General features: G+C 48.6%; 2 protein-coding genes across 2 annotated transcripts in view; one reads left to right on the top strand and one right to left on the bottom strand.

Moving 5' to 3' along the window:
* On the bottom strand, positions 1-3,217 carry LOC124666249. The gene is made up of 2 exons (XM_047203595.1): positions 2,919-3,217; positions 1-1,583 (listed from the first exon to the last, which is right to left on the bottom strand). The coding sequence occupies exons 1-2, from the start codon at positions 2,931-2,933 to the stop codon at positions 336-338; spliced, it is 1,263 nt and encodes a 420-aa protein (XP_047059551.1). The 5' UTR covers positions 2,934-3,217; the 3' UTR covers positions 1-335.
* A 10,939-nt stretch (positions 3,218-14,156) lies between these two features.
* Positions 14,157-14,325, top strand: part of LOC124666895 (ubiquitin-conjugating enzyme E2 variant 1C-like) — a 1,947-nt gene continuing 1,778 nt past the window's right edge. The window contains exon 1 of the mRNA XM_047204226.1: positions 14,157-14,292. Within this exon, the coding sequence (XP_047060182.1) occupies positions 14,259-14,292 (34 nt within the window). The 5' untranslated portion in view covers positions 14,157-14,258. The remainder of the gene's footprint in view (positions 14,293-14,325) is intronic.

The raw sequence follows: 14,325 nt of genomic DNA, 5'->3' as shown, positions 1-14,325 counted from the left end.
TCATCACAATGAACGGATACAATAACAACAAAACCATCATCATCTTAAAGTATCTACCACTTTGGGCAACACAGCTAAACACTATAAGGTTTCTCCGCGAGAAATATACTAAAACAGAGGGAACTCAAAACGGCAGACGAACCGTTTCTTGAAGCTCCAGGAAAGGAAACACATTACATTGTCTACACGACAAACCACCGCTGGTACGCGACGTGTCAGTTTCCAAAAACGGAATAACCGTCGCATGGCTTGGGTCTGCCGTGGCCAACAAGTATGTACAACAATAACCACCACTTCTGTCTATCTTTCTTCCACCAGCCAATAGCCCAAGAGCCTCAGGCCTCTTGGCCATTGCCCTGGGCGCTTGCAGCATCACCAATCTCAGCGTTCTTCTCCGAACCTGCACTGTAGCTCTCCTCCTCCTTGCCGCTCTTCTCAGGCTCTACACTGCCATTCTCTAGAGACTTGTTGGCTCGGCCATTATCAGACGCATCACCCTTCTCAGTGCTATCCTCAAATGTGTTGTCAGCATCAGCGGTGGCATCGCCCATCTCAGTGTCATTCTTCAGAGCCTCCTCAACGGTGTGGTTGACAGCACCAGCTGCACCACTCCCAGTGCCATTCTGCAGAGCCACCACCTCGACAGCGTCAGCATTAGCATCACCCCTCTCAGTGCCATTCTCCAGAGCCTGCTCAACTGCGTCATCAGCACCAGCTGCAGCAATAGCATTACCAACCTCAGTGACATTCTCCACAGCAGCAGCAGCAGCAGCAGCAACAGCAGCACCGTCAGAGAATCGTGCCTCGATGGCCTCCAGACGTCGCCTCATGTCTCCCACCTCCTGCTCCATGAGAAAGAGTCGCTCCTTGAGCGTGAGATTCTCCTCCTCCAGCCTCGCCACATGCACATCCACATCATCATCCTGGTTCTGGTCATACAGTTCATCGTCGTCCTCAAACACGGCGCCAGGCTGCGGGTAGACCATCTCGAACCTGCTGAGGTCGTGGTCGAGCCTCCTCTCGACCTCCACGTGCTCCTCCACATCGCTTCCCCCGCTGGAGTCGTCGTCATCGGAGGAGGAGGAGGGGGCGTGGTTGGCGGGGCGGAGGCGGATGAGGCCCTTCATGGAGCCGTAGCCGTCGACGCCCCACTGCTGCTGCGCCAGCACGTCGGAGAGGAGCCTCTCGTCGTGGGCGGGGGAGATGACGGGGGTGGGCAGCACGGCGGGGGTGACGGGGCTCGGGGAGACGAGCGGCGCGATGCCCCCCGCGCGCTTGGCGCGGATGATGAAGGAGGAGGTGTTGCGCGGGGCCTTGGCCTTGGGCTTGTGGAAGAAGGGCCTCCGGTTGCTGTTGGGGTTGGGTTTGAACCAGCGGCGGGCCTTGGCGCGGTTCTGCACCTGGAGGTCGCCGATGGCGGGGGGCTGGTAGGCGGCGGAGTTGGAGTTGGGGTTGGGGTTCTTGCGCTTCCAGCCGCGGTTGGGTGGGGGGAGGAACGGCAGCTGGGGCGGCGGCATGGCGTCGGAGGAGGTGGGTGGGGGCGGTGGCCACATGGGGAAGCTCCGGGGCCGGGGCATCATCATCTGGTTGTCAGGATGCAAATGGACACGGACGTCCGTGGAAACTGTTTGTCCGTGTCCGTGAAAACAGCTAAACAGCCATACGGACAGGCCGCGTATTTGATATGGACTCTACGGACGCCGTCCGCAGAACCTGCCAGGCCCGGCTCTCCTGCAAAACAAAAACAAGAAATAGAAAGTATGAACGAAACAGATCGAGTAAACAGAGTACTTCTTCATCTCGGTCCACAGGGCAAGCCGCAACGCCGTTCGCCTCTGCCAGGCCGCTGATCTCCTTTGTGCCGCTGAGGAGCTCCTCGCAGGGTCTCAGAAGGTATCCGCCGCCGAGCGCCTGGCCGCCGGCCGCCGCCGGATTCCCTGCTCGTCGGCGCCATGCCCCTTTGAACCGAGCGCCCCCTCGCCTCGGTGTTCCTCCTCGCGCCATGGCCGACCTGGCCTGGCACGCTCTCGCCCGCCACCGCCGCGAGCGCCTGCACGCCATGGCCGACCTGGCCTGGCACGCTACCTGCTCGATTACGCCTGCCATAAGCCCTCCGACGACCTGCTCGAGGAGTGCGCGACCCACTACGACGCGCTCGACGAGATGGACGCCTTCTTCGACGACACCGTCCGGGTCGTCCTCGCCAAGGGCGGCGTCTCTCCACGCGACGTCGACCTGCTAGTCCTCAATGTCGGCTCCTTCTCACCGGCCCCCTCGCTGGCCGCCAGGGTCGTTAGCCGGTTCGGCATGCGCGAGGACGTCATGGCCTACAACCTCTCCGGCACGGGCTGCAGCGCGGGGCTCGTATCCGTCGACCTCGCCCGCCGCCCTGCTCACCAACGACCTGGTCTTCAGGTCCCGGGCCAAGATGGAGCTGCGCTGCCTCGTGCGTGCGCACATCGGCGCCTACGACGACGCGCACGCCGCCGCCGTCCACCGTGAGGACGCCGACGGCCACCTCGGGGTCAGCCTCAGCAAGGACCTCCCCAAGGTCGCCGTGCCCGCGTTCAGCCAGAACCTCCAGCGCCTTGCCCCGCGCATCCTGCCCGCCGACGAGCTCGCGCGCTTCCCATCCGCCTACTCGCGGGCAAGCTCATGCGCCGGAAGCTCAAGTTCGAGGGCCCCAAGATCAACTTCAAGACTTGGGTCGACCGCTTCTGCCTCCACCCCGGCGAGACGGCCGTCAGGAAGAACCGTGGCCTCACCAATGGAACCTCGGCCTCTGTCCGTGTATAACCAGTGGAAGTCCACGGACAGGTGAACTAATTTACACGGACATCACGGACAGCTGAATAATTTAAAACGATTTGAACAAATGACGCTACGGATATCACGGACGTGTCCGTCTACATCCTGATCTGGTTGGGATCCATGGCCGCGAGGATGGATGGATTCGTGGCGAGAGCTGATCTGTGATGTGTACCAGGCCGGGATCGGTGGAATCTGGTGGCCGGCCGGAGCAGCGATTCGTCCGTCGAAACCCTAACCCTAGCTAGCGCCGATTGGTGGTGGGGATTAGCGCGGTGAGATTGGGGGATTAATAAGGGAACAAATCAAATCAATCGCCTACGGACGGACCTCTTCTTGTTTTCGTTTCCTTCTGTTTTCGATTGGGGAATGAAGAATGGCAAAGGGAAATCTGGAGGTGGAAGAAGAAGAAGAAGAAAAATGAGCCGGTTGTGGTCTGAATTTATAGGCCGCGGACGGCCCAGATTAGTTTCGCATAGGCCCAGATTTTTACATAGGCCACACACACGCTACCGAAATCAACCAATCATCCGGGCTTTCTCGTTCTCCACCTCTCTCGAAAGCTCCTCGCACTCCTGCTGTGGAGGCGAGGGGAGAAAGGGTGGCGGAGCTGTGGCTTTCTTCAGGCAACGCCGACCTTTGCTGCGGTGGTGCAACGACAACGAGCTCAACCACGCGGGACGCATCCTCGCCTCTACCATCTTCGGCCGGCATGGTGGCTTCTCTTCAACCACCGATGTGGAGCCTCTTCACCGCTTCTGCTACTGGAGCTCACCGCTTCTTTGTCGCCAAGTGGTGCATCCTTGGTGGCTTGGAGGTGTCTAGTGGCGGTGGATTTTCGTCGGAAGGGGGCGCTCAAGCATTCTGATCTTGTTCCTCGGTGGTGACACCTTGAGGATGCCGGCGAGCTATGGCGGAGACACTCAAGGACTTGGTCGTATTTTTATTTTTCTTACCAGGGTCTTTTCTATAAATGAGGAGGCCTCATCTTCAAATATCAAGTTCTTTAGGGAGAGTTTTGTTAGGGGTCTCCTTGTAATTTGCACCTGCCACGTGGTATGTGAATGAAGCTCTACTAGGGTCTTCTAGACCCCTCCATTGTTCAAAAAAAAAATCAGCCAATCCTCCATTCTGCTTTGTATCTCTCGGTCTATCTCCTCGAAATAGGCTTTCGTCCCGCTTGATAAATAAAGCCGCAACGGCCGAACCAGGTGGAGAGGAGAACTTCTTAGAAAGAAGATCAAAGAAAATAGAAAAACACAAACCCAAATTTGCCATCGAAGACATAGACACGCAACTGAGTTCAGTCGGGGCTCCACGATGACACCCCCAAGAAGGTAACGACACACTGCGTTGCCGCCGTTGAAACCGTGGGATCTAGGGCTTTCACCCGTAACAATAACGTGGGGCGGATACCCACAACGATGTCCCCAAGAGGGTTACGACACCCTTGCATCGCCACCGTTGGCGCCGAGTCGCTGAGCTTTGGCCTGGAAGCAATCGCCCGCCACGCCTTAGAACTCAGTTGTTCGATGTCCCCGAGTTAGGCTTCTGAAACACTATCTGGGAGTTTCCAAAGCTGAGGCGTCGCTAACACCAGGATCTCCCACCGTCACATTGCCCTCCGTAGAGCCATCCATGCAGTCCACTGATACGCGTACAGCACGCGTCCGTTGGGAACCCCAAGAGGAAGGTGTGATGCGTACGGCGGCAAGTTTTTCCCTCAGAAAGAAACCAAGGTTTATCGAACCAGGAGGAGCCAAGAAGCACGTTGAAGGTTGATGGCGGCGGGATGTAGTGCGGTGCAACACCGGAGATTCCGGCGCCAACGTGGAACACGCACAACACAACCAAAGTACTTTGCCCCAACGAAACGGTGAGGTTGTCAATCTCACCGACTTGCTGTAACAAAGGATTAGATGTATAGTGTGGATGATGATTGTTTGCGAGAAAACGATAAAGAACAAGTATTGCGATAGATTGTATTTCAGATGTAAAAGAATGGACCGGGGTCCACAGTTCACTAGAGGTGTCTCTCCCATAAGATAAATAGCATGTTGGGGTGAACAAATTACAGTCGGGCAATTGACAAATAGAGAGGACATAACAATGCACATACATGATATGATGAATATTGTGAGATTTAATTGGGCATTACGACAAAGTACATAGACCGCTATCCGAGCATGCATCTATGCCTAAAAAGTCCACCTTCGAGGTTATCATCCGAACCCCTTCCGGTATTAAGTTGTAAAACAACGAGACAATTGCATTAAGTATGGTGCGTAATGTAATCAATAACTACATCCTCGGACATAGCATCAATGTTTTATCCCTAGTGGCAACGAGCACATCCACAACCTTAGAACTTTCTATCACTTTGTCCCAGATTTAATGGAGGCATGAACCCACTATCGAGCATAAATACTCCCTCTTGGAGTTAAGAGTAAAAACTTGGCCGAGCCTCTACTAATAACGGAGAGCATGCAAGATCATAAACAACACATAGGTAATAGATTGATAATCAACATAACATAGTATTCTCTATCCATCGGATCCCGACAAACACAACATATAGCATTACGAGATAGATGATCTTGATCATGTTAGGCAGCTCACAAGATCCAACAATGAAGCACATGAGGAGAAGACAACCATCTAGCTACTTGCTATGGACCCATAGTCCGGGGGTGAACTACTCACTCATCACTCCGGAGGCGACCATGGCGGTGAAGAGTCCTCCGGGGAGATGATTCCCCTCTCCGGCGGGGTGCGGGAGGTGATCTCCAGAATCCCCGAGATGGGATTGGCGGCGGCGGCGTCTCGATAGGTTTTCCGTATCATGGCTCTCGGTGCTGGGGGTTTCGCGACGAAGGCTTTAAGTAGGCGGAAGGGCAACGCGGGGGCCACACGAGGGCCCCACACGCCGGGCCGCGCGGCCAAGGCTCGGGCCGCGCCGCCCTGTTGTGGCGGCGCCTCGTGGCCCCACTTCCTTTCCCCCTCGGTCTTACGGAAGCTTCGTGCAAAAATAGGACCACTGGACGTTGATTTCGTCCAATTCCGAGAATATTTCGTTTGTAGGATTTACTGAAACCAAAAATAGCGAGAAAACGACAAGCTGGCTCTTCGGCATCTCGTTAATAGGTTAGTGTCAGGAAAATGCATAAATACGACATATAATGTGTATAAAACATGTAGATATCATCAATAATGTGGCATGGAACATAAGAAATTATCGATACGTTGGAGACGTATCAGCATCCCTAAGCTTAGTTCTGCTCGTCCCGAGCGGAGTGAACGATAACAAAGATAATTTACGGAGTGACATGCCATCATAACCTTGATCATACTATTGTAAGCATATGTAATGAATGCATCGATCAAAACAATGGTAATGACATGAGTAAACAAGCTGAATCATAAAGCAAAGACTTTTCATGAATAGTACTTAAAGACAAGCATCAATAAGTCTTGCATAAGAGTTAACTCATAAAGCAATAAATCAAAGTAAAGGTATTGAAGCAACACAAAGGAAGATTAAGTTTCAGCGGTTGCTTTCAACTTATAACATGTATATCTCATGGATATTGTCAACATAGAGTAATATAACAAGTGCAATATGCAAGTATGTAAGAATCAATGCACAGTTCACACAAGTGTTTGCTTCTTGAGGTGGAGAGAGATAGGTGAACTGACTCAACAATAAAAGTAAAAGAAAGGTCCTTCGCAGAGGAAAAGCATCGATTGCTATATTATTGCTAGAGCTTTTATTTTAAAAACAAGAAACAATTTTGTCAACGGTAGTAATAAAGCATATGTATCATGTAAATTATATCTTACAAGTTGCAAGCCTCATGCATAGTATACTAATAGTGCCCGCACCTTGTCCTAATTAGCTTGGACCTACGGGATCATCGCAATACACATGTTTTAACCAAGTGTCACAAAGGGGTACCTCCATGCCGCCTGTACAAAGGTCTAAGGAGAAAGCTCGCATTTTGGATTTCTCGCTTTTGATTATTCTCAACTTAGACATCCATACGGGGACAACATGGACAACAGATAATGGACTCCTCTTTAATGCATAAGCATGTAGCAACAATTAGTGTTCTCATATGAGATTGAGGATATATGTCCAAAACTGAAACTTCCACCATGATTCATGGTTTTAGTTAGCGACCCAATGTTTTCCTCTAACAATATGCATGCTCTAACCATTAAAGTGGTAGATCTCCCTTACTTCAGACAAGACGGACATGCATAGCAACTCACATGATATTCAACAAAGAGTAGTTGATGGCGTCCCCAGGAACATGGTTATCGCACAACAAGCAACTTAATAAGAGATAAACTGCATAAGTACATATTCAATACCACAATAGTTTTTTAAGCTATTTGTCCCATGAGCTATATATTGCAAAGGTAAAGAATAGAAATTTTAAAGGTAGCACTCAAGCAATTTACTTTGGAATGGCGGAGAAATACCATGTAGTAGGTAGGTATGGTGGACACAAATGGCATAGTGGTTGGCTCAAGGATTTTGGATGCATGAGAAGTATTCCCTCTCGATACAAGGTTTAGGCTAGCTAGGTTATTTGAAACAAACACAAGGATGAACCGGTGCAGCAAAACTCACATAAAAGATATATTGTAAACATTATAAGACTCTACACCGTCTTCCTTGTTGTTCAAACTCAATACTAGAAATTATCTAGACTTTAGAGAGACCAAATATGCAAACCAAATTTTAGCAAGCTCTAGGTGTTTCTTCATTAATGGGTGCAAAGTATATGATGCAAGAGCTTAAACATGAGCACAACAATTGCCAAGTATCAAATTATTAAAGACATTTTAGAATTACTACATATAGCCTTTCCCGTTTCCAACCATATAACAATTAGCGAAGCAGTTTCAACCTTCGCCATGAATACTATGAGTAAAGCCTAAGGACATATTTGTCCATATGCAACAGCGGAGCGTGTCTCTCTCCCACACAATGAATGCTAGGATCCATTTTATTCAAACAAAACAAAAACAAAAACAAACCGTACGCTCCAAGCAAAGCACATAAGATGTGATGGAATAAAAATATAGTTTCAGGGGAGGAACCTGATAATGTTGTCGATGAAGAAGGGGATGCCTTGGGCATCCCCAAGCTTAACGCTTGAGTCTTCTTAGAATATGCGAGGGGTGAACCACGGGGCATCCCCAAGCTTAGAGCTTTCACTCTCCTTGATCATATTGTATCATCCTCCTCTCTTGATCCTTGAAAATTTCCTCCACACCAAACTCGAAACAACTCATTAGAGGGTTAGTGTACAATAAAAATTAACATGTTCAGAGGTGACACAATCATTCTTAACACTACTGGACATTGCATAAAGCTACTTGGACATTAATGAAGCAAATAAATTCATCCATCATAGCAAAAGAGGCAATGCGAAATAAAAGACAGAATCTGTCAAAACGAGAACAGTCCAGTAAAGATGGATTTTACTGAGGCACCAGACTTGCTCAAATGAAAATGCCCAAATTGAATGAAAGTTGCGTACATGTCGAGGATCACGCACGTAAATTGGCATATTTTTCGATCTACCTACGAGAGGCAGATCGAAATTCGTGACGGCAAAGAAATCTGATTCTGTGCTGATAATCCAAATCTAGTATGATCCTTACTATCAACGACTTTACTTGGCACAACAATGCACAAAACTAAGATAAGGAGAGGTTGCTACAGTAGTAAACACCTTCCAAGACTCAAATATAAAAAAAAGTGCAGAAGTAAAATAATGACATGGGTTATCTCCCAAGAAGTGCTTTCTTTATAGCCATTAAGATGGGCTCAGCAGCTTTAATGATGCACTCGTAAGAAATAGTAGTTGAAGCAAAAGAGAGCATCAAAAGGCAAGTATGAAACAAATTTAAGTCTAACCCACTTCCTATGAAAAGGAATCTTGCAAATAAACAAGTTCATGAAGCATAATGCAACAAGCATAGAAAGATGAAACAAGTGCAGCTTCAAGATTTTCAGCAAAAAAGAGAGGTGTTTTAGTAACATGAAAATTTCTACAACCATATTTTCCTCTCTCATAATAACTTTCAGTGGCATCATGAAAAAATTCAACAATATAAGTATCACATAAAGCATTCTTATTCACATGCATAAAAGTATCATTACTCTCCACATAAGCATAATCAATTTTATTAGTTGTAGTGGGAGCAAATTCAACAAAGTAGCTATCATTATTATTCTCATCAAGTGTAGGAGGCATAGTATAATCATAATAAAATTTACTCTCCATAGTAGGCGGCACCAAAAGACCATTATCATTATAATCATAAATAGGAGGCAAAGTGTCATCAAAGTAAATTTTCTCCTCAATGCTTGGGGGACTAAAAATGTCATACTCATCAAAACCAGCTTCCCCAAGCTTAGAATTTTCCATAGCATTAGCAACAATGGTGTTCAAAGCATTCATAGTAATAATATTCTCATTAGCATGCATATAAAGTTCCATGGGTTTTTTAATTCTCTCTTCAAACACATCATGTCCTAATTCAAGATAAAGTTCATAAAGATCTCTCATATTTTTGTTGTTTTCCATTATGCCTAACTAGTGAAATCACACAACTTAGTGTTCTCAGGAGTATTCATTTTAACGGTAGTAAATAAAGCAAACTAGATAAAATAAATGCAAGTAACTAATTTTTGTGTGTTTTTGATATAGAGTGCAAGACAGTAAATAAAGTAAAGCTAGCAACTAATTTTTTTGTGTTTTGATATAATGCAGCAAACAAGAAATTAAATAAAGTAAAGCAAGACAAAAAAAACAAAGTAAAGAGATTGGATTGTGGAGACTCCCCTTGCAGCGTGTCTTGATCTCCCCGGCAACGGCGCCAGAAAATATGCTTGATACGCGTACAGCACGCGTCCGTTGGGAACCCCAAGAGGAAGGTGTGATGCGTACGGCGGCAAGTTTTCCCTCGAGAAAGAAACCAAGGTTTATCGAACCGAGGAGGAGCCAAGAAGCACGTTGAAGGTTGATGGCGGCGGGATGTAGTGCGGCGCAACACCAGAGATTCGGCGCCAACGTGGAACCTGCACAACACAACCAAAGTACTTTGCCCCAACGAAGCAGTGAGGTTGTCAATCTCACCGGCTTGCTTGTAACAAAGGATTATATGTATAGTGTGGATGATGATTGTTTGCAGAGAAACGGTAAAGAACAAGTATTGCGGTAGATTGTATTTCGGATGTAAAAGAATGGACCGGGGTCCACGGTTCACTAGAGGTGTCTCTCCCATAAGATAAATAGCATGTTGGGTGAACAAATTACGGTCGGGCAATTGACAAATAGAGAGGGCATAACAATGCACATACATGATACGATGAGTATTGTGAGATTTAATTGGGCATTACGACAAAGTACATAGACCGCTATCCGGCATGCATCTATGCCTAAAAAGTCCACCTTCGAGGTAATCATCAGAACCCCTTCCGGTATTAAGTTGCAAAACAACGAGACAATTGCATTAAGTATGGTGCGTAATGTAATCAATAACTACATCCTCGGACATAGCATCAATGTTTTATCCCTAGTGGCAACGGCACATCCACAACCTTAGAACTTTACGTCACTTGTCCCGATTTAATGGAGGCATGAACCCACTATCGAGCATAAATACTCCCTCTTGGAGTTAAGAGTAAAAAACTTGGCCGAGCCTCTACTAATAACGGAGAGCATGCAAGATCATAAACAACACATAGGTAATAGATTGATAATCAACATAACATAGTATTCTCTATCCATCGGATCCCGACAAACACAACATATAGCATTACAGATAGATGATCTTGATCATGTTAGGCAGCTCACAAGATCCAGCCAATGAAGCACATGAGGAGAAGACAACCATGCTAGCTACTGCTATGGACCCATAGTCCGGGGGTGAACTACTCACTCATCACTCCGGAGCGACCATGGCGGTGAAGAGTCCTCCGGGAGATGATTCCCCTCTCCGGCGGGGTGCCGGAGGTGATCTCCGGAATCCCCGAGATGGGATTGGCGGCGGCGGCGTCTCGGTGAGGTTTTCCGTATCGTGGCTCTCGGTGCTGGGGGTTTTCGCGACGAAGGCTTTAAGTAGGCGGAAGGGCAACGCGGGGGCCACACGAGGGCCCCACACGCCGAGGCCGCGCGGCCAAGGGACTGGGCCGCGCCGCCACTGTTGTGGCGGCGCCTCGTGGCCCCACTTCCTTTCCCCCTCGGTCTTCTGGAAGCTTCGTGCAAAAATAGGACCACAGGCGTTGATTTCGTCCAATTCCGAGAATATTTCCTTTGTAGGATTTCTGAAACCAAAAACAGCGAGAAAACAGCAAGCGGCTCTTCGGCATCTCGTTAATAGGTTAGTGCCGGAAAATGCATAATACGACATATAATGTGTATAAAACATGTAGATATCATCAATAATGTGGCATGGAACATAAGAAATTATCGATACGTCGGAGACGTATCATCCACCTTCCGGGGATGTCGTCCCGGCATCCCCATGAACTCGAGCCCATGACTTGACCAGCACACTACAACGTTAATTGGACAAGGTAAGACAACAGCCATTAGAGCACACGACGGCCCAGGGGAGGGAACCCGCCCTCCACCACTCAAGGTGCACGCCATCCAGACGTAGTAACATGGTCGATTAGGCCTAGATCACGCCCGACTGCCTGCCATGCCTCGATCAAGCCCCATTGAAAGAACATCTCTCCACCATTACAGTTTTGTGTGTTTGATGACAACATGTGTGATACTCTAATGTTTTTAAGTGGTGCAGATTGTGGTTGATATTGAAAACATGTTGAAAATGAAGAAGAAGGGGAGAATTAGTTTTTCCCCAGGCCGGAAATTCCGGGGCCGGATATTTGCAAATATCCGGCCCCTAAAAATCGATTAAGGACTTAAGAGTTCGGAGCTACTGGACTCCCCCCGGAAGTTTGGCCGGAAATTTGCATGTGGACCAGATATTCGGGGGGCGGATATTCTGGCCCTTACTTAGGCCGGATATTCTGGTTGGCATTTCACCAACGACTCGATTACAAGTACAGTCACGCACACGAGCAGGTACAGTTGCGCACACGAGCAGATACAGCCGCGCACACAGGCAAGTACATGTACAGAAGTACAATCGTGCACACGAGCATGTACAGTCGCGCACACAGGCAAATACATGAACAGAAGTACGGTCGCGCACGTGAGCAGGTACAGTTGCGCACACGGGCAAGTACATGTGCATAAATACATTTCGCCCGCACGAGCAAATACAGGTATAGTCGCGCATATGAGTAAGTACAAAATACATAAGTACAGTCGTGCACACGACCAAGTACGGTTATCGGTTAAAGGAAAAACTGTACCAAAACACTAAAAATAAAAGTACTTATCAGTTAGTGCACGAGTACAATTAGGTACACACCACGAGTACAATCATACAGTATTAGAAGTAAAGAAAAATATCTTGAAAACTATCAACATGTGATCTAGTTTTGAAGATCTCGACACGAGGATCTCAAAAGTGAAAACGGTTTCTAATTTGGATTTACGGTTCTTAAGATATTTCATTTAAAAAAAACGAATCTGAAAAAAGGAAAAGCTGACACAACCTAGCCTCCCTTGTCTTCTCCCTTCTCCCTTATCCTCCCATTGCATTACGTGGCGAGCAGGGATACCACTTCCCATTGATTTTCTAGTATTACAGCGCGCTACTTATCACGTACTAGTGAGTCGCAAATATCAGGCTTTTTTCTAAAGATTTCTCCGAGTGCTTGAAGCGATAGTTTCCGCGAGGGTCCCTTTTCCTCCTCTAACGCTAGGGTTGTAAATGGTACGGATAATTTTCGCTCCGAATCCACATCCGTTTTTAAGGATATGGTATGCATTTTTAGACATCCGCCGGATATGGATGCAGATGCGGATATTGCTCATGCGGATATCCGGCGGATACGGTAGAGGATATGATATTGATACTATCCGATGGATACGGATTATCCGTCATTTTTTGCGGATTATCCGAGGTCCTCAATGAGGATAATCCGAGAAAATTAGCCCAACACAAAATATTTAGACAATATAGTTAGTTCATTGGCTAAAATATGTATACTATTAGCACGTAATTTGCTTTGTTGTACGAACATGTGTGTACATTTAGCTATAGCCTATAATTACAAACATGTTATACATAAAAAAAACATACTTCTATTTTTTATGTGTATATTTGCTTAATAATCCACTTTCGATCCGAGTCCAGTCCATATCCGCTTCATATCCGTAATCCGATATAATCCGCATCCGACCATTATCCAATCCGATCCAATCCGAATTCGTCATAAGAATATGGTAAAAGATATAGAAATATCCGATCCGATCCGATCCGTTTACACCTGCTCTAACGCTGGCCGATGGATGCCGCAAGTGGAATTAAACGCGGGGGCCCGCTTGAGCTGCCAGCATCGGCCCACGACATGGTTAAGCAGGACGCCTCGTGCGAGCCCTCCAAAATTAATCGCACTACCGCGGGCCTCCGCATGTGCACGGGAGCGCCACGCTTCCCAATCTTGTCAGCCTACAATACCGGAAAGCGTATGGAGCCCCGCCCCCACGCTCTCAGCATCATCTTCCCCAATCCTCATCGCGATCCTACCTCCTTCTTTGCTCAAGCACGCTGCGAGGCTGCCATGGATCTCTGCAGAGCGACACCGCTATGGTACAAGGGAGTGGCGGGCGGCTGTTCGCGGGTTCGCGGTGCACGCTACATTTACGCATCTCGATGGCGTGGCTACCGCTACAACACCTGCCGCGCGGCCGAGCGCTGCTTCGGTAGGCCGTCGCCGGAGTCGCTGGCGAGGCCGGACGGACGACGATGCTACAAGCCTACAGCCGGATGGCGACGCTGGGCGCCAGACGTACCATTGACCAACACCCTGAAGCACGTACCGTGGGAACAACCCAGCGCTTTCGCTCTCGGGCACACATCCTAGTCGTAAAGTGGGCTGAATCTGCGGGCCCACGAGACAGCCACATGATGCCACATATTTTCGGGTCTCCTTGCGGGCCCCCGCTTATGCTATTATGTGGGCTCGACTAAGCGGCGCCGCAGGCGTCCCGCTTCCACTTACAGCCTGAGTCGTGGACTTGGTATAGGATTTCCCCCTTCTTTGGGCCGAAGAAGAGAAAAACAAGACTTTGTGTTGTCCACAAACCCGACCTAGACCAGCCCAACCCAGCCCACCTGCACCCTCCCCACCTTCGTCTCCTACTGTCGCACCCGTGTACCACCACCACCACCATCAAAGGGGAACGAGCGCCGCCGATAACGCGCCGGAGCACGAGCGCCGCCCCGAATTGAATTCCTCTCTCGCATCCGTCGGTCCCCTACCCGTTGCTCCTTCGCTTCGCTGGATGGCGTCCAGCGGTGACGCGGCCGGAGTTGTCGGTAAGCCCTAGCTCGCTCCCCGCACCGCTCCTA

The sequence above is a fragment of the Lolium rigidum genome, chromosome 6 (genome assembly GCF_022539505.1).
Source record: "Lolium rigidum isolate FL_2022 chromosome 6, APGP_CSIRO_Lrig_0.1, whole genome shotgun sequence".
In the NCBI taxonomy this organism is placed as follows: domain Eukaryota; kingdom Viridiplantae; phylum Streptophyta; class Magnoliopsida; order Poales; family Poaceae; genus Lolium; species Lolium rigidum.
Note: the sequence above shows the minus strand (reverse complement) of the source record. Positions and strands in the feature narration are given on the sequence as shown.